General features: G+C 33.3%; 2 protein-coding genes across 2 annotated transcripts in view; both read left to right on the forward strand.

The window, feature by feature from the left end:
- Positions 1-2,012: 2,012 nt before the first annotated feature.
- On the forward strand, positions 2,013-4,353 carry LOC128856475 (nudC domain-containing protein 1). Its single transcript, XM_054091778.1, has 4 exons — positions 2,013-2,258; positions 2,313-3,207; positions 3,264-3,474; positions 3,534-4,353. Exons 1-4 carry the CDS (start codon positions 2,116-2,118, stop codon positions 4,016-4,018), a joined length of 1,734 nt encoding a protein of 577 aa, XP_053947753.1. The 5' UTR covers positions 2,013-2,115; the 3' UTR covers positions 4,019-4,353.
- A 304-nt stretch (positions 4,354-4,657) lies between these two features.
- Positions 4,658-26,498, forward strand: part of LOC128858046 (glutamate--cysteine ligase) — a 56,822-nt gene continuing 34,981 nt past the window's right edge. The window contains exon 1 of the mRNA XM_054093975.1: positions 4,658-5,735. The gene's annotated coding sequence lies outside the window, so the exon portion shown is untranslated. The remainder of the gene's footprint in view (positions 5,736-26,498) is intronic.

Below are 26,498 nucleotides of genomic sequence, written 5' to 3' on the forward strand. Positions count from 1 at the left end.
GGTCCCTCCATTTGTGAAACAACATCAAGACGCACACCATAAATAGGAGGAGGCGCTCGGCCAAACACCCAAAAAGGATGTACGCGCCAATTAGATATACATATATATATATAATTTGGAAGGTGGAGGATTAGCTAATTTAATTGCGACATTGACTGGTAATAATAAACAGTTGGAGGCACTCCGTAAACGACGTTTACTAAGGTATCAAAAAATTATGGCAGCAATACGCATTCGAAATTCGATACTAGATTTTATAATAAGTAATATGAGGACACACGTTTATGGGCAAACGCTATTTCTGTTATATGAATGCATAGTTAATAATACCTAACAAACATTAGAATTAAGTCTACAAACCTGTTTTGTTTGCCGGCATCCATTTTATTCAGTTTTACTTTGACGTTTTTCTTTGCACGCGTAAAAACAATGATCTATTACCCAGAAAACACAGAATTGCATGTCAAAAAGTATGGTTATTTTTTAATCTCAGATTTAAGGAGAGAAATTTTGTATGAGAAATCTCGCTTTTTAATTACTAATTGGGAGTTATAATACGTTCACATATAAGTACATAGATCTATTTTTTCGTGCTTATAATTATAGCTAGTGGTAAAGAAGTTGAAGTTGGAGAAGGTATTAAAAGAAGAAGAAAGATAAAAATAGTAGAAGTAGGGCTTGAATGGAATTGATTGAAATTATGAGAAATCATTTGAATACAATCAGCAATATTCGGCAAGATAACAATGCAATTTATGCTTGAGGCAGACATTTAATTTTTCGGGGTAAGTTATTCCAAATACGGACAGAGAACACAAAGTATTGACATTCAGTCACCAAACAATTGTTTTTCATTGGAACTAAGCTTAACGAACGGCAAGATTTTGAAAATATAAGTTGATCTTTGATGTACCTCGGTTCCTGAATATTTATGATCTGCTGGAGTAACATTAAACATTTAAACTTCAGCAATTCGTCAAAAAATACAAACCAATTTGCGCAAATGGCTTAAAACTGTTTTATGGTCGACCTTTGGCTCCAGGGCGTTGCTGCGATTACTAGCGTGCCGATCAACTTTGTTTATTTCTGTGATTTTATCTACATTTTTGGCATTATAGCCATTTTCTTTAACATCAAAAATGCCTGAACGGAATCAACGAAACCAAAATTGCATATTTTTCGCCTACGTACTCTCTTAGGTATATAGTTTTATTCTGCATCCGAACATTGATGGATTTGAAGAAAAATACTTGTTTGTCTACCTAGAAGCAACCTATAGTAACAAAGAAAACTTTTTGTACAATATAATATTTCATGTTAGCAGCTGACTTTGAAGTCGGGACAGCCAAATGTTACGTAATAAATTATATTTTCATGATAATTTAAAGCCATTCAAAATATATTTTCAAAAAACAACAAAAAATAATTGTTTTGACATATACCTTTCTGATAATTGCATACTGGAGCGAGCGAGGGCGGAAGCCTAACCGTGTGTCTTGCCATTAACGCCAAGAACCATTAATAAAAGTTAATTATGGAGCAATCAAAACTTGTAGGTAAATTGAAGCAGATGGAAAATGTTGAATTTTCGACTTATATATAATGCATAAAGAAGCCTTAAGGCATACTCTTTAACAGCAATTGGCTATACCATACTCATTATGTTTCAAACTGTGTGATGTTAGCATTTTAGTATATTTTTATCAACCAAAAGAAAATCATTTTGAACCAATCATGATGAAAAATTGCGAAGATGTGCTAAACAGAAGGAACTGTGTTTCGATTGCAGTTTCAATAAAATGCATGTTTTTAATGTCAATTACAAGAATAAAGATAAATTATGAGAGTTCTCCTCATAGCAGTTTAAATTTACAGAATGTGTGAAAATAAATACTTAATTACAAATACGTAACACATTCTTTAAACTTACGTTTTCTCTCAATACTAACAAGAATAAATATAACCCGACTAAACACAGCTTGCACATGAGAACTTTTGTTTACTAAACGTCAGAGATAAAGAAGATCAAGAAATACATTCCTTGTCGTTTGTGGAAGGAAGCAGATTATTTAAAATTAGTTGTTATTCGTGGATTTGTAAGTTAATTATTATAGAATGCCGAAAATTGTGGAGTTGCGTTCAGACCGTAGTCTTTTACAAAACAATTTCGATGGTTATAAATTGTCTTTAGATCCAGTGCCTTTATTGCGTGAGGAATTGCCATCGGCCCCATATAAAGCGGAACCAAATGAGGAGCAGTATGTAGAAGCTTTATTACACTGTATAAGTATTTTAATTTAATGTTTTTTAAGATACTCTTTACTGCATGCAGAACTATTCTCCATGCAAAATTTGCTTCAAGTGGATCCATGGGCTCGCACGAGTTCTTACTACGTGACATGTCTTGGTGAAGTTATGCGAACCGCTTACAATGAAACTTCTGGGCGCGCAGAATCAATACGAGTTGTATATCGAGTAAAACAACACTCACCACGTGTCAAAGGAGATTACAATTATTCCATGCGCTTTATATCTGAAAAATATTGCGTGCTATGCGATGGTATTCAACATATTTATTTGCTAGATACAAACGATCGTCTTAAGGCTGCAGAATGGAAACTGATTGCAGAAACCCGCATATGTGAGGATGCTTCTGACGCGACATCTCCTGAGCGTAATTTCTGTTTGTATGACTGTCGATTGGATATTGTACAGGAAGAAAAGCAAATTAGTTTGGCTTTAGGTAGGGTTAAAAGAATTGACGCTGACTGTGTCAGTGGCTCTTGCCACTTTATGCAATTACATTGGGCCAAATGGGTACAAAATAAAGAATGGCTGTTCTCGATAATTGACACGCTCGAAAGTAAAGGCTCGCTATATTACTGTGCATTTGAGCCGCGTGCCGATTCTCTGATTATTTGCTCAAACCATGAATACGTTTTTCGTTCTCAAAAAACCGCGGCAACTAATGAAGTAAATGGTGAAAAAACACAATTACACGATGAAAGCTCGAAAGTTGGAGATTTTACGTGGACGCAAACAGACGACGATATAACCATAAAATTTAATGTGAAAGAAGGAAAGGAAAGGACAGATTACAATATAAAGTACGTAGCTGATAAACTGACAGTGAAATGTTGTGAGGAAGTGCTTCTAGAGACTGAGCTCTTCGCAAAGGTTGATCCAGATTTGACAACATGGACAATTGTGAGTAAATTAACACAATCTAATAATAATAAAATATTTATGTGTGTGCTTATTAGGAAAATAATTACTTGCAAATAACGCTTGTTAAACGCACCTCATCTTTGTATTGGCCATCACTACTCTCTAACAACGCGGGCCCTAAAGAAACTTTAGACAACGACCGACAATCAGATTTTCCAGCTGATCAAAGACCTATTGCCAACTTGGAAGCACCTATTGAGGACTGCGACTTTCCTATAGGCGGTATTGAAGAAGAAATACAAATTGGTAAATATATTAAAATTTCAATGTCATTTGAAGAATGTCAATATTGAAAATAATTTTAGGTCGTTATCATTTGCCCACTAAATCAGTTACACACGTTGTACTACTGGGTTCATCGCCACCTCTTTTTTCCACTAATTTACGCCCGGGTTTTCCTAACGCTTTGGCTATACGTCAAGATGTTGATGCAGGGCTTTGGTTACAACAATACAATCCAAACAAACCTGAAGATTGGTCGCTGCGACATGAAGGCAATTTAAACGCCTTCGGCTATGTTCAAGCTTCTAAGCAACAACGAAAATTCGTTGATTGTTCACCAGATTTTAATTATGCGCTCATCTGTGAATCCCATCGCCACATTTTTCTTTACAAATCAAATTACGATGGTGCAGGTGGTTTGCGAAATCGTAACGGACCGCAAGTTAGAATAGGAAAGCAACACTTAATAACCCTGGAAGATACTGGAGAAGTGCTAGGCTTGGCGACAGCTGAAAATGTAGTGACTATATTGTCCGAACGCTGTGTTCTTCATTTGCAATTAAGTTAACTAAAATATTTGTATCGTTTGCAAATAACGCCAAATAAATTCATATTCAATCATGAATAGAAAATATTAATTTTTATCAATATCAACAGCATATTTTGAAAACAGAATTAAATAAAATAGCCGAACCTCTTCTAACTGATTTTTAAAGTTATTCGAAAGTGAATGATTAACTGGTTCAGATTAGAGCAAGTGTAAATAAGATGGAGTTCTAAGTTACAGGAACGATTTACATTCAGCAAAGGACTGGCAGTCTAGGAACATTCCCCAAATATTTAAGGGGGATCTTTATGTTAATACAACAACAAAGTGAAATTTTAAACTCAGTTTAACTCTGAAAGTTTGGATATGTGGAATTCTTTTCGCTCTGTAACATTGGCTCTAAGTGTAAAATAAAATCTATAAAATATCATAAAGATAACATATATTTAATTTAACTTTAATCTATAGTAACTTATATTTTATTTAACATTTAGCTCAAAGCTTTGTTGGAACATTAAAACGAGTAGTAAAGATCTTCTCAAAAATATTTGCTTGTTGTCTACTTTTAATTAAAATAAAATAGCCTTAATTTATTCCCCAACGTGGCAGCACTATGAGAATGTCAATAACAAAACAAAATGCCAGAAAATTTATTATTTCGGCAGCGGCTGCAGTCGGCGGAAGTTTCAACGACGACTTGCATGCGGTGAAATTAAAAATATATAAAACCTTTGCAGTGGGCATCGCACAATTGCATAAATAGAGAAGCAATCGAACAACGTGCTTCATAAACTTGAGAATTTGAAAGAATTGTGAAGTGCGGAAATCGGATAGTGTAAAATCATACACGCGATAAATGAGAATCTAAGGCGAAAAAAGCAATCCAAATAAAATAGGGAGTGGAAAAATTGCAGTGGGAATGTAATACTTATACGTAATTATAAAATCTATTTGAAAAAGGGCATCAGAGACTACTAGCGCCGTCATTCAGTCAAATCACTGTGTTCATGTGTATTTGAATAATTCTTTTGGATTTGTTGTGGACAATCGGCTATTCTAGTTGTCACGAACCATCCCCTTCTGTGGAGCCGACAACAAAAGTTTCGGTTGATAAATTTCTGTACAGTGATAGCCACCCAAGAGAAATACTCCTGTCTACGTACTGAAGAGTGAATGAGGTCATACAGTGGATATCTATAAACGTATGATTCCTGCATAGAAAATTAATGCGAGTATTGAAATAGCACTAATGATAATATAATTACAAATCTATAGTCGCGTATATAAATAAGAAAAACGTATTAAAAGGCAATCATTCATTTACGATCTTGAAAGATTTTTTGGAGAAACATAGAAAACGAAACGGAAGCACGTATCTAGTGAAAACAAACACGGGTAGATTCACTAAAGTTCCCTAAGAATTAAAAAGAGGCGAATTGTTTATACATTACAAGAGTCGACCACATATAGAAGTAAAGCACGAAAACTGCCTTCCAGTCTGTCAAATCGGGAAAACAATTAATTACACAATAAGCGCTTGCTGCTTCGAGTTGGCCTGCAGTTGAGAGTTTTGTGACAATAAAATTTACAAGTACTACACACACGTGCGTGATAACTGGATATATCATATATCAGATCACTGGATATATCATAATTTGTTACAAGTGTACAGCAGTGGGTGAAAATATTGCGGCCTAAGTAATTTGAACAGAAATTATCGGCACTTACAAATTGAAAGGTATGTGAAAATATTTGTATTGGAAGGATGAGGTGATGGATAACACATTCATACATACATATACATGTGCCTTTAATAATTCAGTTATATGTGTAGATACATTCATGTAAATATGAATATTTAAAGTTGCAAAGCCAAACGTTATTGCTTAGATATGTCTGTGTGTACGTGCATATGCACTTTGCATGTCAACATTTCAAATGGTATAGAAAAATCAATACTAGGTACTTAGACTTATTAAAAAGCTTATTTTTACTAGTGCGTTAAATTATTAAAATCGTGCCCCGTTTTCAGTGCCTATTTACTTAAAAGTACATACATATCCACATATATCAACTATGTAATTGGTATGAAATACGTAATTATTGCCTACATGCCGGTATTCCCATGAAAAGTGACTATAAATACGTTTGCGGCATTCGTCATCTGGCGTTGGTCAAGTATTGAATGTACCAGCGTCGAATCGAGTAAATCAGCTTAACCTTGACATTCGTTTTGATTTCAATTTCTTCTTATTTTGTTGTGTGCATGCTACTGAAAATTTCTATGTGCACATACATACATACATGCATACGTATGTATGCATATACATATGTATATTTGTAGACATTTGGCAAAACAACTTAAGTCGGCTGAGCGCATTCTACTTGTAAATGCAATACATATTTAATGATTTATAGTCTGAGCTTAAGCATACGTTTTAATAATGTTGAAAAAAAAAAACAAATTGGGTGACTGTGTTGAAATCTACCATACAGGTATAGGCCAACCCCCCACGAAGTACTTTCGTTCACTCCAAGTACATCGAGCACCTTACCACGATCCGCATCAGAACGAGATTCTCCAACACCTCTCTCATTTATGAAAGTGATGGAAGACGCGATTAAAATATGTTGTTGTTATTGTAGCAACATAAATATTCCACTACATACATATACGGGGAATGCTGTTGAGGTGACATCCTTGTTCGGTTATAAATCCGGTTACGTAGAACCGACTGTCGTGGGAACGCTACTGAGTTTGATGGTCACACATATGGTACATATAGAAGTCAAAATCAAGTCAAATCCTTGATCTCCTAGTGTTTGTGACTTGATTTTTAAGTTATTAAATATAACCCCTTATTTAATTCGCATTTTATTCAAACATATTGTTCACCTCTTAAATTTTTCTAAATTTGTTTTTCTGAATTTGTTTGAAAACCTTCATAGCTTAAGTTCTTTTTTCCGACCAGTTTTCCAGGTTTTGTTGTTACATATCACCCAAAGCCTAATTTTTTTTTCACCAGTTTTTCGGATTGTGTTGCTGTTTTGTAGCTTTCACCTGAGGGAAATTATTTGTAGGTGTGTGGTCATGTTGTTGGTAGTTTATTGGTGGTGTCAGTAATATATTGTATGTATTAACTTATAATTCAGCAACTTACATTTAGCGTGATTTGGTTTGGGAAAAATTTCGAAAATGAAAAGTAAAATGGAGAAAACCCATTTATTTAAAAACGTATTTTATTATCTTCAATCAATTAATCTTTTTTTGAAGGTTAGTTGCAGCTGTGTTCTTCCGCAGCCCAATGTGCTTCTCCGCTCGCTCTTCCAAAAAGTCGGGTCCAACGACTTCATCCCCGACTTCACTTGCCATCAGAGTCTCTTCCTGTTGGGATTTGGTGCTATAGAGAGTTTCATTTTCAAACGAAACTGATTATTTTATTTTTATTTTATTTTATAAACGTTTACATAACAAAAAAATTATTATACAAACTGAAAGTAGTGCAGCGCTAGCATCGGAGGCTTTCGGCTGGCAGGCTGATTATGGCTCGATTAGATCCGACGAAGTAGATCAGTATCTTTGAAATAGTTATATAATATAATATAGATATATTGGCTTCGGTTGGATTTTTTAATATTTCAAGAGGGTCAATGTTGCGAAAGTAATGATGTTTAGTCGATGCAAGGTTGGGGCATGAAGACAGGATGTGATTTATACTCAGAGTGGAGTTGTAAAACGGGCATAGATTGATTATTAAAACATCATTGAAAATTCATTGCTTTATATATTCTCTATTTGGTTTTAATACCATTTCGTTTTTTTTTTGTTCTTTATTTATTTTGTTCTTTTCTAATGCTTTGTTTCGTTCACACGGGCATATAGAATCTGACAAAAATTTAATGCCAATAAATATTGAATTTGTGTACGGTAAATTGAATAAAAATTAAGGCGTTAATTGCTGAAATCTTCTGAACGCTCCGTTGGGCACCCGGGTCTGGCCAGACTTTTCGACTTTGGACGTGCTTTTAACATATTTCTATTTCATATTCTAACGAGTTAAGCGCCAAGGTAGCTTCCTAAAATTTAATTTTCTTTTGAAAAGGAACTTCGAATTTAAAGCATCTGATTCCAAACGAAGTTTGAAATATGACGATCCCGTAAAGCACATGTTCGAATAAATGGGATGTTTTATATAGAACAAAATGTTCAAAACCTCAGCGAAAAAAAAAGTTAAAAATCAACTGTAATCAACCACTTAAAATTTGCACTTTTTATACTAAAATTAGATAGGCTATAAAACTGCATACTCAGAATTTTTCTGAAAATTTATGTTTGTAATTTGTCTGAATTGTGTACAAAGTTTGCAGCTTTGAGTTTTATAGTTTTTGTTGTAGGTTTTATATAAAAGCTTAAAAAAATAAATTAAATATAAAAAAATAGTTTAAATTAAAAAAAAGGAAATATAAAAAATAGTTAAAATTAAAAAAAAAGTTAAATATAAAAAAATATATTAAATAAATATAAAACAAAAAAAAAAGTTAAATATAAAAAAATAGTTAAATATTATATAAAACAATTCATAAATATAAAAAAATAGTTAAAATTAAAAAAAGTTAAATTAGAAAAAATAGTTAAAATTAAAAAAAAAGTTAAAATTAAAAAAAAAAAAAATTTTAAATAGTAATTCGCCACTCTCCTATTATGTATGTTGAACACTGGTGGACATCCATACATATAAAATATAGGAATAACTTTTACCCTACGAAAAAAGTGATAATGCAAATCAAATAAGAAATGCGTTTTATATTTTTATTAAATATTCCTACATTTTATTTTCAGCTTTAAATATTTTCGAAGGTATAAACACAACCTTTCTCCTTTTTTTTGATTATCACATATTTGATAAGTTTTAAAATATAAATTAAAATTAACCTGATCTTTCTGGAGAGATACTTATATAATCTTTTTACACGAATTTAATTTAACTCGAGTTAAAAATAAAAAAAAATCTTTTTTTTACACGAATTGTTTTGTTTTAAAAAAAAATTATTTTTTTTTACACGAATTGTTTTGTTTTAACACGATTTTCAATATTTTATGAGCAAAATGAGTAAGATTTTACGAGGCACGTACGAAGCGTTTAAATTAGAAACAAATTCTTTAGTGAATTATAAATAACTCTTTTTATACGATTTCGTTTTTTTACAAGAATACGCTAGTTTCATACTCGAGTACGCGTTAAAATAAAAATTTATTTCCACATATAGGAGAAGCCCGATAAGTACAATTGGAAAATTTCAGCAATGATTGCACTTAGCGAAAAATTGCACTTTTGCGAATTTCTCCTGTGGATCGAGGAATACCTAGGGAAAAATATTTTAACTCTATTCAATGCAATTAATGATCTCAAAAGGTCGATATTCAAGAAAAATGAACATATATTTATTGAAATTAATACAAAGAGATCAATGCGGATGGACATATGAGTGTGTGCTCCAAAGTTCTATTATTTTTTTTTTGATAAACTTTGTTATTTTCGATTGCGTTTTCTCGTAACACTTTTCAAGTGCTTTTGATCGGCTGTCATGCAAACAAGCGATCTGATTGAATGACAGTACATCGTTCTGTTCCCCCCATTTCAAAATTGTATTGACACAACCAAAAATTGATTCATGCTGGACTTTTTCGGTTGTTTCTTCTTGAGTAGTATCTTCGGGTTCATTTGCTTCACTATCACCTTCATCTATTCCTAATTCCAAAACCCAATTGCGGATTTCATCTGTGTCTGCTTCACCCACATAGTTTTCGCCCATCTCATTTAACCGTTCTAATCCTCCAACAAGAAGGGGGTCGTCAATTTCGATATCCAAAGGCATATCGTCTGGATTAGATTCAATAATCGCGACAACTGTTGGGCTTGTACCCAATACGCCTTTCCAGCATTTAGCGATCGTTTCAGGGAGCAATTTCCCCCATGCTTGGCTCAACATGAACCCGGCGGTTTTCAAATCAATTTTCTTCAATAGTTCATGTAATGAAGAATCTTTTTCACTAATTATGGTTTCCATTAGCAATGTTTTGTATTGAATTTTTGTCAAGTTAATAACACCTTGATTCATTGGCTGTAAAATCGCTGTGCAATTGGCCGGAAAATACATCACTTCGATCTCACCACAAACTAATTCTTCTTCGGGCGGATGAGATGGGGCTTGATCCAGCAAGAGTAATGCTTTGGGTGGAACATCATTTTCTTTGGCGAATTTTTTCACTTCTGCGACAAAATTATCAAAGAGCCACTTTTTGAAAATATCTCGCGTCATCCAAGCAGTCTTGTTGCTAGCATAATTCACCGGTAGACGAAAATTTTTAAAACAACGCGGATTCATAGATTTGAAGATCGTTAATGGTTTTATTTTGTGACTGCCATCACCATTTGCATACAAAAGAACACTGATTCGATCTTTTGAAACTTTGTTGCCTGGAGCACTCTTTTCATCTTTCGAAACGTAGGTTTTATTTGGCAAAAGTTTCCAAAAGAGCCCCGTTTCATCAGCATTATATATTTGTGATGTTACATATCCTTTTTCAGCGATTTTCGCCGTAAATTTTTCCTTAAATGACTCAATGGCTTCTGGATCACAAGATAATGATTCACCAGTCACAGTCAAATAGCGAAGTCCGAAGCGTTTCTTGAATCGCGAAAACCATCCATCACTTGCATTGAATTGTTCTCCATCCTTTTTTATTCCATCAAATATTTTGAATGCTTTGCTTTTCAATATCAAGCTAGAAACAGGAGCATTTCGTCGCCGCTAATTCATGAAAAACTGGTGCAAACGCTTCTCGAGCTCTGGATGATTGCCAAACCGCAAAGTTTTCCGTTTATTTCCAAGTGAAAATGAATTGTATGCATTTTCTTTTAATGAACGGGATTGTTTTTTTATTCGGCAAATCGTTGCGCAATCAACTTTGTATTCGAATGCACGATCTCTTTGTTTAACGCCTTTTTCAATTTTTTTCGAGAATCTCATCTCTTTCTTTCAATGTAAGAAAATGTAGATTCTTTTTCACTTTTCCCATGATTTTATTTGATGAAAGCAAAAAAAAAAAATGATTCAAACTCCGAACGATTGTTTGTGTTCAAGAACCAGCTTGAAACTAACGCGTGTTGAATGTCACAAACGATTCGATGCCATATTTTATGATATCAGCGCTACAATTTTACAGTTATTTGTAAAAATCAAAAATCACAAAGCTTGAGAACAGTGTTTTTGGTCGCAATAATTCGGAGAACCATAACTGTGCATTGCCATATTAAGTAAAAAATTTCTTCGAACAAGAATTCTTTTGCGCCCGAAAATTGCAATTTTTTATTGCTCTTTTCGAGTTTTCTATGGACTCAAAATCGAATTGTACTTTCCGCGAAATTGCAGTTATCGGTATTGCACTTATCGGGCTTCTACTGTATTGAATCGTGGCATTGCATGTAATTTTTTGCAGATATTTTCTTATTCTGTCTCTTATTACTTTCGCGTTATAATTTTTCAAAGAAGCAAATATGAACGTACAGATGTGTTGCGCATAAAAACTGGTTTCACTGCCAAAAGCATGATTTGTAGACACCGGACCTTTGTTAAGCGATTTATTAATGCTTTGGTAAGAGGTTAGAAGGTCATACCTAGACTCTAAATAAGATGCTTGTAGGAACAGAAACGAAGTACCGATTTAATGTCAAGGTAATGCGTAATTGTATGATGGCCATATTTTACCCCCAAAACTTATAATAACAACATGTTTTTGCCATTTGTTGCAGCAGCTCTAAAATCAAGGAAAATATTTGTTTTGAAAACGTTTACCGCAGACGTCAATATGATATTTGATTTATTTCTTTGCCAAGACATTTACTTCAAACATTAACATTAACTTTGATTGACGTATTTTGTTACAATCAAAACAGCTGGTTTAACAAAAGTTATTAGGGCGTAATTAAATTGAGATATGTTGAGAATTTTGAGTTCGATAACAAAAATGAAGTGACTAATCGTAGGCAAACGAGCCGTTCACTAAACGCGGCATCCGAGCACGGTTTGTTTTTTAATTTAAAAAGGTGTTAATGCTGATTACCGACTTTAAGTTTCATATAACAACGTAGATATATGTATGTGTAGATACATATTTATGGGTATGTACACTTGCGGTTATTAAACTTTCATATGAATGTACGTTTGTATTTCGACTTATTCTAAACATAAGTACATACATATATACGTATTTATATATAAAAACATTTATACGACGATGAAAATTTACGTACTTCTTATACCACTTTTGAGTTTACCGTTTTTCACCTGTATAACCTCTGGAAAATTCGCTTTTTTCGGCCTTCTAACTGTAGATAACCCCTTAAATCAACTTTCTTGCCTATTACTTCTATAGGCAAAACCTTGCCAACCACCGTAATTGAGCAAAATCGAATTGAGTTGAATTATAATTTCGCAATGTGAAAATAATTTTTTGTTTTTTTTAATTTGAAAGCTACAAATATGTACATACAGCCATAGTCAGAAGTATTTACTCAAAAGTATTCACAATGTTTACTAGAAAGCCTCTGCTTGTTGTTGTTAAACAACTGTATTGAAAAATGTTGTTGTTGAAATATTATATTTAATCATAGAGTAGGCAAAGATAACTACATGATGGAAAGAATAATGAGATGACGCCTATCGTGGTACCGTTACTTTGTTCTCAGCGAATTTGACAATGAATTACATCGTTTTAGCACCATTATGGCCAGATTACCATTTTCGTAACTTGATTTAGGATTTTTTTTGTTATTTAGTTTTGGAGTCTTAGTTCCTTCTTCATAACATTTTTCTAGCCTGTTCTAATTAAAAGTAATGTTTATAATTTTGTAAAATATAAATTTTTTTTAAATAGTTCAATAATTCACTCAGTTTTCTATCCTGTTCTAATTAAAAGTAATGTTTATAATTTTGTAAAATATACATTTTTTTAAATATGTAGTTCAATAATTCACTCAGTTTTATTTAGCTTTACTTTTTTTAAACATCTGGTCGCATTGCCCGCGATTGCAGTTGTTGTTGGTGTTCTTCTGCTTTCAGCAGTCGAATCTCTGTCTCGCCACTGCAGTGTTGCCTAGCTTTGGATATAAAAACGCACTAAAATGCCAATTTAAAGAAAATAAAACATCAAATTTTTATTGAATTACTTAAAGAACTTTGTATGCGTGACAAATTGTCTTTAAAATGTGCGTTTTTTTAAATAATTGTGTTATAGTTATGTACAATTTTATTTATGAAGTTTTTGTTATATTTGAGGTTATGTAACAAGATAAGGTACTCTTTTTGTAAAAATGTCGTTATGGTTTCTTCAGTATTTTCTGGTATTTTGTTGCTTACCAACAAATTTTCATTAACACAAAAATCTTCTCAGAGTGACCTTTTTTAACATTCCTTTGTTTAATAATAAAGTTTTTTTTTAACTTATAGTTTCGGTAGCTTTAAATTAAAAATAGTAAACAAACACCAACTTAACAATTTTCGCATTTTGATATATAAAAAACCTCTAAATTTATTGCGAAGAGCAAATGGTTGGCAACACTGCACAACATGGCAAAAGTGACGTCACGCACTCTCTCTTGTTTCTATCATTCTTGAGATAACTAGTGCAAATTCAAAGACAACAACGGCATATTTCACATTAAAGCAAGCTCTTGAATTTATGCGAAATTTCAGCTTTGTGCGAATACTTTTGACTATGGCTGTATGTACATATTTTTTCATAGCAAATTTTTTAGCACAAGCTACAATTACCACCATATTAACATTTTCCTTTCTCTCGGTGGGATGGCCGCATACCATTTTTCCAACATCTGACAGCTGCAAATATTTTCTATCTACAAAAAAAAAAAATGCAATTAAGTGTAATATCGTGGTTAGTTCACCTTATTTAAAAAAATGCAGTGCAATCGCTGCTGAATGGCACTTTAATGCTCAGAAGCACTCCAGAGAAATTCAAAACACAGAGCTTACCCAGATCGTCTCAATCGTCGTGCTGCGGGAGCGCAAGTTGCTTACTTGCAAAATAAATGTACGAGCAAATATTTCAAATTTTTAAGACGTTTAATGCAACCCAGACCTGCATGTCATTTCTTATTGATATACAAGGTAAAGTCCAAAATAAACAAGACTGGCGTCATAAAAATGTTTTTGATGGCGCCATCTTTTTAATGAGTTAGTGCGTTGGAAGTTACTTACATCCCTGCTGTCTTCCAGTGAAAGCTTGGTGGCACTCGGTGCAGTGGAAGCGAAGTTATTGTGTCTAAAGTGTCAATATGTTTGTATCATCGGTACAAATTTTACAAAAAAAATCATGGCTGTAATTGTCTATCTCGTGCCAGAGTTCATGAGTGGTTTACACGTTTCAGAGATGGTTGTGAGGCATAAATGGCAATGAACATACGGGCCGCCTAAAATCAGGTATCACCGAAAACTCCATCGAAATTGTTTGTAAATTTATCAAAAATGAACCAAAACCATCGTTGAAATTCATGGAATCGGAGTTGAACATCTCCAAAACATCGATTTATCGTATTTTAACTGATCATTTGGGTCTGCGCACGTTCCATTCCGCACAAGTTAACTGAGGACCAAAAATTGCTCAAAATTCAACATTCGAAATACCTTATTAAAGAGGCAAGAAAAGACGATAACTCCCTTTACAACATTTTAACTGTTGATGAAACGTTGTGTTTCCAACATCAACCTGAAACTAAGCGTCAAAGTGCCGAATGGATGGCCCCAGACGAGCCACCACCCAAAAAATCGCGTTTGGAGAAATCAAAAATCACTTCGATGCTCATTTGTTTTTACGATTCCAAGAAACTTTTTAAACAGAATTTTTAGAAAAATTTCGGGTATGCAGTTTTATAGCCAATTTGCAAAAAGTCTGTTTTTTCTTTGCCTTGCACACACATTTCTCAATTTTTATGTTTTAACTAGTCAATTTTCAAGGCTACCAGCTCCCCTAAGAAAGCTTCTCAAGGCAGCAAATTTGTCTCCTTTGCCTTCGTGAACTGAAATGTGGTATTTTTACAATCGAGTACAATACAGAATTTGCCGGATTAAACTTATTTTAGATTCGAATAAAAAATACGAGAGAGCACATAAAAGGCAATAAATATCTTTTGGGAGAAACGAAATCGCCCTAAGATTTGGATAAGAATCTATGTAAGTTGTCTGTGCATGCATACTCGATTTTGGGATATTTATTTTTAGGTTTTTATTTTGCATTAAGTTTTTTTTTTTTGTTTTTGCATACATTTTTTTTTTTTGGAAAATTTTTTTTTTTAATTTTTACGTGTTAGTCCCGATTTACACATGGAGACATCTGGAAGAGCGACACTGTAAATTCTCTTTTAATGTTTCCTTCGCGATCACACGGACAAATTTGTTTTCGGCAACATTCGTTACTTTTGACGTTTACTTCTTTAAGTTGGGCGATATGAATAAGAAAGACAAAGCGTGTCGCCAGTACGGCACACAATAACCCCTTTCTCTTCGCCGTCCGTCCTTCTGCCAGGAACAAAATGTTTCCCTTCTAAATGTTTTCTGTGTAAATCGGGACTTATGTTACTATTAAATGGAATTCATTAAAAATATTTAGTTCTGCCTATCAAAGTTTTAAATTTCTTGTGGTGTACGCCCAATTTTATGAGCAATTGTATATCCCATATACACTATGGAATCTTTGGTTTAATTGCTGATGACCTCTGCTGCTGTTGTTGTTGTTGTTGTTGTAGCAACATAAATATTCCACAAAAGTGCCGGAGTGGCAATCCTAGGCTGGAATAAATCCGAGTCGTCCCTGTTACGGAGAACCGACTGTCGCGGAAACGAGATGATTAGCTGATCATGGACGATTCCCAAGCCGGGAAAGAATCAGATGATCTGTGAAATGTAACTGAAACTAAAACTGTAAAAAAAAAATTTAAATACGATTTTTCCTACACACTTGCTTTCCTATTTTATTCTGTGTTTCTTTGACCTCCACTTTGTTACAATTTTTTCAAGCCGAATCTGTTCAAGGTGGTAGCATTCGAGCAACAACAACTTTATTTAAATTAGAACTTTCAAGGGAAAAAGAATAGAGGAATGGAATGAATGAAAATAGATTAGTTTGTCGCACATTCACAACACCACAACAACTTTCCGTCATTCCATTTTATTATTATTTCTGAATTAAAGGCGAATGGAAGAAGAGGAAATCAACTTCTCTAATCACACCATCTCTATAGATACACCTTGATTTTTTGTTTGAGTATATTTCTCACATTTCTCCTTGTTTGACATTATGCATTTTTATATGTCTTTCTTGACCTTTTAAGGGTACCCGGTGGTCTAGAGCACGAAAATTTCACCTATTTTAACGATTTTTTTTTTGCCATTAAAAATTTAAAAAACGATGTTTCAACTTTTCGGGCTTATTAGTACGTTTATTGAGCATACAAAAAAATTTTTTTTTTACTTTTGAAACAATATTTATTATTATAAAAATGCCGCTGAATATGACCCTCTCGAAAAATCGAACCCGGACGGCGTAGATGATTTCGAGACTTCTACTCATCTGAAACACAAAATTCAAGAAGATTCTTAAGGGGTTATATACCTTGTGGTCCGGTGAAATTAGCGAAAGTTGGGTTTTTTTTTAAAGAGATGTAGCAATAATTTTATTGTATAAAAGTTTTTATTATTGGATATTACAATGTTTAAAGAAAAAAAAAAGGCTTTGTTTGTGTAAAAATATTTAAAAATGGCGGAGTTATGGCGTTTTCCCCCAAGACCCTTTTTTTGGAAGAGGCTTGCGGTGGACACGATTCAAGTCCACCAAGTCAACTGAAATCAAAAAATCGAAAAGATTTCATTAGTATAGGGTTATATCTTCTTAGTGAACGATCAATATATTAAATATTTTGATTTTTGTGAAAATAGGAACATGTTTTTAAAAAACTCCACTTCTACAGTCCTAAAATTGGCATTAAAAAATTCATATCTGCAAAATAAAAATTTATACATAAAAAGTTGATCGTTCACTAAGAGGCGACATCAATTACGAACAATTTAAAAAAAAAATTATAAAAATCGGTTGAATACTTTTTTTGCAATCGCGTCCACCGCAAAAGCATTTTTGGAAAAACACGTTTTTGAGATAATCGCGTTTAAAGTTTCAAGCGCCGCATGAGGCCGTACGCTCAGGACGTGACGACGCACAATTTAAAACGCTGTAACTTTCGATCTATTGCTCAGATCTCTATGAAATTTTTGGAAAATGTTCTCAAGGGATTGTACTTTACGATAAAGAAATAAAATTTATTTTGATTTTTTTGAAAAACACAAGGTATATAACCCCTTAATCAGAAAGAGTGCAGTTATGGTCGGAACTAGAACAAATCAAAAAAATGAAAAATTGACAAAATGACGCACTTTTGAAAAAAAAAGTTCGTAAAACCGGGTTTTTTCACTAGTTTTTTAGTTTAAAAAATTGGAAATTATTTAAATAAAATTATGATTCTAGTTCCGACGATAGCGATACATGTTGTGAACAACATATCCAAATTTCAAGTGATTCGGTTGAATAGTTTTTTTGTTTTCATCCCCGTCGTGCCGAAAAAAGTCGTTTCGCGATAAATGAGTTTATAGTTTGAGGTACAGAAGCGCGCGGACCGCTCTCTACCTAGTTAATGGGCTGTAGAAGCTATAATATTAGGAGCTTCCGCATGAAAATTTCACAGTATATTCTAAAGATACTATACTTTCGAAATATCGAAAAACCAAAAAATCGATTTTTTGAAATTTCTAGACCACCTGGTCCCCTTAATATTTTCTGTTGTTGCTGCAGTTGAAATGTTACTTTATTATTTTAACTGTCTTTATTTTTCGGATGTATTCACAACTTCCACTTTATTACAAGTCTATTAGTAAATGTTTCATATTTCTCCTTGCTGGACATTCTGCATTCTTATATTTCATTCTTGACCGTTCAATACTCTAGTTGCTACAAATGAAATGATTATTGCGTATTTTAATGATTTTTTATTTTTCGAATGCATTCACAAGAACTTGCGTTTTGCAATACTGCATTATTTAAAGATTTACCCAGTTTTAGATTTTCTCAAAAATGAAACAAATTCACACATCAGCAACTAATTTCCCATAGTAAACATTTTAATGCTCTTATTTTTTCTCTCATGCCATCTTTCTTTTTAAGAATCGAGTTGCCAGCAGAAATATCGATAATTATTAGCAGAGATACAAACTTATTGCATTGTATGTATTATATTTCAGGGTCTATAAATTGGAAATATAAATGTTACAATCAGCTTTTCACCAAAAACCTGCGCCAGGTGCATTTACAAAATTCTGTTCCGCCCAGACTCGTTCCACTTATTTTTAATTTTATGTGTGACGTATAGTATTTATGTAGACATTGAGAAAGCGTCTCTAAGAAGTAAATACGAAAAATTAGATACTCAAAGATCTGTAGTCACTCATTTATCTTCATGAACATGTAACATACATATGTACGTACACATCCACACATACATATCTAGTCTTTATTAAATTTTTATTTACAAATTTTGGCCGTGCATTGGAGGTTGTCATATGAAATAATTTTAACTATTGGCGCCAAATATTGAAAGCAAACACATTGCAAATGTATACTTTTCACTGCAATTTTTAATCAATTTTAGATATTATTATAAATTTACCGGCAAGCATACTAAATATCTGTGGATTTTTGATAAACAACTTAAATAAGCTTAGGTCTTTCTACCTTTTAAATACGGCACCTAATTCACACATCACCCTGTTTCCACGGCTCGTTCGTAATTCACTTTGACAGCTATACCTCTTGTTCTTGCTCTTTGCTTATTATTATTATTTGTTGTGACTATCTGTGATAGAGAAGAAAGGAATTTAAACCTAAGATCTTACATAATTTATTCCTTCCATTTTCGAGCAATAAGAAGAAGTGCCAGCAAATTGCAGCAGCCTAGCGAAAGGACCCTAATAGAAACATGCATGTGTCATGAAGATAAATGAGTTGCGTGGCTGCCGGAAAAACAGCCACAAACTATTAGAAATAGTAGAGCAGTTGAAGAGACAAAAATAGAATTTGGATTCCTCCACAATTCTTGAGATGTTCAGCAACATCAACAAATGATTTTCTTCACAATATATTTTTTTTGCTCCCATTATTCAAATTTAACTACATATTTTTGCTTCTTATTCAAAGTTTCCGCTATAGTGGAACTCGTTACCTGAATTTTACACCTCCAAAATCCGGAGTGCAAGCTGCAGTGGGATTTTTCGATACACAATTACGCCTTGGAGACTTTCCAATCTTGACGTTTTGGGCCATATTCAAATTAACACTTATCCAAGTTGATATATTTCGCGCGATAGTTATGAACACAAAGCGCTCTTTAATGGCTACACACATATTGGCAGTAGACTTCTCAGAAAACACAGATTATTAGCATCACTGGTTAGTGAGTGGCGCCAATACGCTCGTTATGAAGCTAGCAGAAATATAGGCATTCTGGTTTTATAAGGAGTTCGGTGCAATACAAAATCTCACTGAGGTTGCGCAATTGATACTCGCAAAAATGCTTGCCGGCAGTACTTGGGGCAAAGACAAAGAAATGTTACTGGCGACATTTAAAGCAATTGGTCGGCCGATTCTGAATTATGCTGCGCCTGTTTGGTGGCCTGGCACCAGTGATTCGCTGTGGATTATGCTACAAACATGTCAAAATACTGCAATAAGGACAGCTACGGGATGCCTCCTGATGTCTCCCCTACAACACCTACACAAAGAGCCATCAATGCTCCTAGTTAAGGTATCACCGCTGCAGACATTTGCTAGAATCTGAGCTACCACCCAGGCACGTCAGGAGGCATCTCTTCGACTACACTAACGAGATCCAGGACAAAACACAATTACAACTACTGGACCGGACAGTATACAGGCAAACATTAAACGACATTCATCGGAAGACCCTTACCATCTTCTTAAACTTCCGACTCTCGGATGCGGTTATCGGAGTTCAACCACCACCTATTGCAGACAAAGAGCTTCAGCTGACTCGCGAGACCCGCATAACTTTGGCCCAACCGTCTATTTACGTGTCCTAATCACCTAACACTCGTCTCCCACTGGACTCAACCTGTCGAAACAGCACGTTTTCTGGGCCTACAGTTAGATGAGTTGGGCGAAGACGACCACCTCTTGGAGACCCTCCCCTCCTAGAGCTGAACGCTGTTGCTCGGGACTGCTGCGTCGTTATTAACAGCTTACCTTTATATCTAAATCCTTTCATTATCCGTAACCTGTTATCCTTCCTGTCTTACAGCTCTGCATTCGCGACCCAGATCTGAGGCCCTGTGCTCCAATGGAAGATACAGGAAACGATGACGATGATAATGGTCAACGTTAGCTAATTTTGTTTTAGTTTACTGTTGTCAATTGTTGTTGTAACAGCATAAACATTCCTCATACTTACACAGGGAATGCTGGTAGAGTGTCAGTCCTTGGCCGGTTATAAATCCGGTTCGTCCGGTAACGTAGAACCGACTACCGTAGAAGCGTTTTTGGTTTACTCTTTCGTGTTGATTTGACAGCTAATTTCGATAAACTTCTGATAAAAATTAGGGAATAAGACTAAATTATTTACAAATGAGCTCTCAAAATTTTTGTATAACGAATTACGCATGGAAGAACAAATTAGGTGCCCTGGTGGGACCAAAGCGTGAGTTTCTGCTTTCAAATGCAATATTTAGGCCATTACTCATTACAGAGTCTTTGCTTAGGAATCCATTTTAATGAAACTTAATTAAAATAAATTATTCATTCATTCATTATTTCAAGTTAAATCAAGATTTATTGATAAAAAGCAAAGCCTTCTAACATCATATAGGGTGTTCCACAGAAAGTTCACATACACATAAATATGTATGTATGTATATTCAAATATATTTGGGTGATAATTTACGCTCACATTTTCAATATTAAATTCGTAAACGCTTTGAAAATGTGGACTTTATATATTTATTTTAGTTCCATGCTTTTCATGCGTAGCAACTGTGCAATATTTTGATACGGCACCGCCTACATTCATGTATGCATATTTATATATAGACCTAAGCACATCCTATGCACACACACATACATACATATACGCCAGAACTATTCAAACTATATTTTCATTCACCTTGCCGCCAATTATTATTTCTTTCTCTGCGAAGCGATAAGACAACGTGATATAATCGTGACCAGAATACAAAAAACATGTCAATTACTTATTTTATTTAAAAAAAAAAAAGTCCGTCATATACATAAAACTGCTACTTTTTTGTGTGCAAAAAAACGAGTAAAATGTGAGTCTGAATGCTTATCAAATCGCTTATTATGTTTTCTTGCAACCACAAACATTTATGCATGTATGTATATGTAGGTATAAATATAGCAGACACTGTAGGTAGAAACTGAAATAATCTTCAAAATTTGAAAATAAAATGTTTCAGGAATAGAGAGTGCTACATTCGGACTATTTATTTTAAGCACATTGAGGCCATGCCGCACGTTTCTATGCGGCACCTAATATTTCTTGGTGACGCGAAAGCGTGCGACAGGGGGAGTTGTTTCACCTGCGATACTACCTGGATTTTTTTAATTTTATTGGAGTAAACTGAATAAAACCGAATGGGTTGGTGCGAGACTACCATTCTAACAGCGGTCGCCTCTCGATAGGCAATAGCAAACCTCCGAGTGCATTTCTGCAATGAAAAAGATCTTCATAAAAACCATTTGCCGTTCGAAATCGGCTAAAAATTATTTGGAACAACATCAGAAAGCGTACCACGAATAGGAAAAGGAGCTTGGCCAAACACTTAAGGGGGGCCTCTCATCAGTGGCTTCAAAAAAAGGTGTTTTTTCTCAATTTTTTTTCGAGGCGAAAAAAGTGACACACAGGAATAATCTTTTGCATTTATTTGAAGCCATGATTGAAGAGTAATAAACAATTTTTAACATAAATAAAAAAAAAAAAAAAATGGCGGTCATATGAGGGATCTCGCACAGCTTCTCGTTGCGCGCTAGTAAAACAGCGTGTAAGATTGCGGTCGTAGTTTTGACCTGAAACACGAAAGAAAAATATTGTCTTATTCAGAAGGCTTTCCCGCATGTAATAGACTACTCTTGTATAAAAATATGAAAAAAGGGAACACACAATCATTATTGATAAAAAGTGTTTTTTTCGCTTTTTTTTCAAAAAAGGTGTTAAATAACATTAAAAAATGAAATTTTGTCAGTTAATTAGTTGCGTATTTGAATTATCTTTATATAGATTATCGGTTTGAAACGATAACGTTTGTCGTTTTTTTTAATCTTATACGCCATTTTCAAAAACATGATTTTGAGAAAACGTGTTTCAAAGTTTTCAGAAGGTAGACAGTATACTCACACGAGGGACGGTACACATTCCTGTAACTCCGAAATCACTTTGAATTCCGCTATAAAATTTTGAAGGCATATTCTCCTATAAATATATCTATCGCTTGTAGTAAAAAAAAAAATGATTTTTTGAAGCCGACTGATAAGAGGTCCCCCTTAACCGAAGTGTACTCGCCAATGATTAATTATTTTTTTAAACTGATATTTGCAAAAAGTCTTGGTCCAATTTCCATAACGATATAAAGATTTTTACGATTCCAGTCACGTCATAAAGGGTAATTTCGTGCAAAATCATGCGACCTGTAGAAGTCACACATTTAAAAAATAAATAAAAAAACAAAAGCAAAGCAGATCTGGGAGCGCTCCGAAATCAATATGCTGTTTTCACACCGCTTTCTAACAAAAATTTGCTTTGGCTGCGGTGTAGATTTTTGTCAAATCCACTTGGCACTCAATGGGTTAACATGTGAAAAAGCTTTTCTATTTTTATTCTTTTGTATTGCAATACATTTGCAATGGATTTCTTTTACGCCCAACTAATATTACAATACAAAATTTTAAGCTTTGTAGCCAGAATTTTTAGAATTATGTGTTCGAATTTTTTTTTAATAGGGGTATGGGAGAGAAATTAACAAAACTCAAAGTATTTTCATCACTTATCGACACTTGAAACTTGCAGTTTGTTTTACAAATATTGAACGGACTAAAAAACTGCATATCCAGAATTTTTTTCGCTTAAACCTTGAATAAAAAGTTGAAAATTTTAATTTTTTTTTTCTATTTACTTATTTTATTTTTCTTATTTATTATTACTATTTATTGTTTCTTTTTATATATTTTTTTCGCTTAAACTCTGAATAAAAAGTAGAAAATTTTCATTATTTTTTTATTTACATACTATACTTATTTTTTTTAAATTTTTTTTTTCTTATTTATTTATTATTTTTGTGTGTCTTTTTATATATTTTTTTTTTCGCTTAAATTCTGTATAAAAAGTTGAAAATTTTCATTATTTTTTTATTTACTTAATTTGTTTTTATTTGTTTATTTGTTTATTTTTTTTTTATTTTTTTATTTTTTTTTATTTGTTCTGTCTGCTGTCGACATACACCCCCACCACCATGTTTCACTGTACTTACTGTATCCTTTTTTTCGAATTCAGTATTGAGTTTTCTCAAAGTTTTCTTTCGAATCCTTCCATCCGAACGAAAAATGTGCAATTCACTTTCGTCGCTAAAAATAAAGTCGCCCCAGAAGTCAAGTAAGTGGATTTTTTTATATTAATTACGAACTGTTTTCTCTTCACGAACTTCTACTAGGACTTGCGTTGATGTAATTTTTGGTTTCTTTTTTATTTTTCTTATTATATGGCGTTCATCACTGAGTTCGGCGTTTAAGATTTGTTTCCTATTTAAAACGTTTCATTATGCTATAAATAGTAAAACGACTTTGATTCACCATGTGACCACTTTCTGCGCTTGATTTACCCTCATTATGCAGATACGAAAATATTTTTATATAAAGAATCGTGTTTAGTTTGTTAATTTTTTATTCATCGAGTAAAGTTATGTTAGTTTTAAATATGTAGACTTTTCTTAGAATAACATTTTTAATTATATTCATTTATGTATTCTCAAGATACAGCTTATTGAATGAAATTTTAAGAAAATTAGTTGTTGTGTGAATAATATTGTCCGTGTGTGTAGATGTAAATGTGAACTATAGTATATCCATTCTTAAAATTAATTTCGACATGGGTGCAGAAATACAATACAAATTGTGTTGATTTTGGAGGGTCCGCAATTGAGTGTACGCTTCTTTACACACATACATACATACATATATACCCGCATTTGCAGGTTGCTTATATTTATTTTTTCGTCAAAAAAGTTGCTTCTTTATGACATTAAACTTGTATGCTAATCAACGTTTAATCAGACAAAAATTTGCATTTAACAAATTGGAGCTAAAAAAAGAAGGCATTGCTTGGCACTTTTTTCACTCAAATGCATTAGTCATTCTGACATAGTGCCAAATGGTTATCACTTATCTTTAGGTTACAAATGAATGCATGTAAGTATGTATGTTTATGTAGTTCGTTTATACAAACACACAACAAATATGTAATGAAATCAACAATTATGTAAAATACGCAATCTTGTGAAATTCAGATTTTATTTGCACCGTCATGTACAAGGTGGCGCAAAATTAAACACCCTTACGAAAGATTTATAATTTTTGCAAATGACGTCGTACGTTAACCATATTTAACACTTGTGACATAGACCGCTGCAGTATACAGTATGCAAAGTTCGTATTAGTACACCCTTTTACAAATAAAAATACCACGTATATTTTCAAATTTACTTTAAAGCAATTGATTTCAATCGTAGTGCGGTATTGTATAACACGGTGTGACAAAAAAAAAAAATTAAATATACTTTTATGGAGACCTAGCACAACTTGTAGGTATAGTAAAACTAAGAAACATGGTATAGAAGAAATTTCCAATACACCCCCAAAATCTCATTTTATGGCCATAAAACCGTTTTTCAGTAGGTTGATGTGAACAATCACTCCTAACTTCGCCAATTTCCATCCGATTTCGAATTTGTTTTTTTAGTTCGAAAGAACAAAAACAAGCCTTTTTGACAGTGTGTTGACATTTTTTCTGAAATGACAACTGACGAGACTGTAGACGGAAGTATTTGGAATTTTTTTATTTTTTCTCTATTTTTTCAACTTTGACATAATTTTTACGATATTATCCGATATTGAGGATTTTTTTTTAGTACACTGCCGTTATAGTAAATTTAATTTTGCGTCAAATGAGCTATATTTGACTGTAATTGAATTAAAATTAAAAGAGTTGTGTGAGTTACAAGATTTTATTTTTTTTTTACTAATTTGGTATGTAGGTATAGCTTACGCTAAATGGGAATAAGGACGTGTTTTGATGCGTTATTATAGATACGTAATATTTATTGGAGTGTATATGTATACATAAGAGTACACTGCACTGCATACAACAGAATTGGTTAGAACTTACGAAAATATCTGACATATTATAGCACATTTTTTTTCAATAGAAATATGAAAAAGCTCCCAAGTGTACCAAAGTTCACACTGTACATTGATTAACAAAAGAAGTTTGTTATTATAATTTAACCTTATTAAAACGTCAAAGTTTTATTGTTTGTTTCATTGAAATTCAAGAGATATAAGTCAAAACGTTGCCAGAAAAGTCGAATTTCTCAATATTCTCCGATGATGTGGTATCATCAGCCTTATCATAAACCAGATGATTGTTATTTTTGTAAAGCGGACGTAAACGGTCATCATTATAAAACTCGAAAGCACATAAAGTATGCTGATGTTGCAACTGTTAAGAACCCCGTAGTCTTGAACGATATGATTGACTCAACTGCAGGTCATGAACTGAAAGAAGTTCAACTCATTGCTGATGATGATCAAACTGATAACAATAAACCTGATGATGAAGAGTACTTTCCGTCTGCTTCTAAGTCTTCAGAACGACACATTGTATCAAATTCAGATTTTCAGGATCTTTCTCGTGATTTACTTCTATCGGGAAAACAATCTGAAACGCTCGCTTCTCGATTAAAACAATGGAATTTAGTTGATGACGACTTAAAATTAATGATGATGATCGAATTTCTTACAGAGAAGTATTCAAAACTGATGAAGAGAATGACAAATGTACCGTACCATACTAAACTCCAAAGGGCCGTTTCCAATGCATTTTTAAGTTTGGAACCAGTTCCGTTGTGTACTGCACCGTACCGTACCGTACCATACCGTACAGTGCTGCACTGCACAATACTCCAGTAAATAGTATGTGTTTATAATGACACTTGTTATCATTTTCATGCTTCGAAACGCATACCAAATCTCGTAGTAAAAAAAAAGAAAAAATCTTAAAACCCATACAACTCTATTAATTTT

Source organism: Anastrepha ludens, chromosome 3, assembly GCF_028408465.1.
Source record: "Anastrepha ludens isolate Willacy chromosome 3, idAnaLude1.1, whole genome shotgun sequence".
NCBI lineage: Eukaryota > Metazoa > Arthropoda > Insecta > Diptera > Tephritidae > Anastrepha > Anastrepha ludens.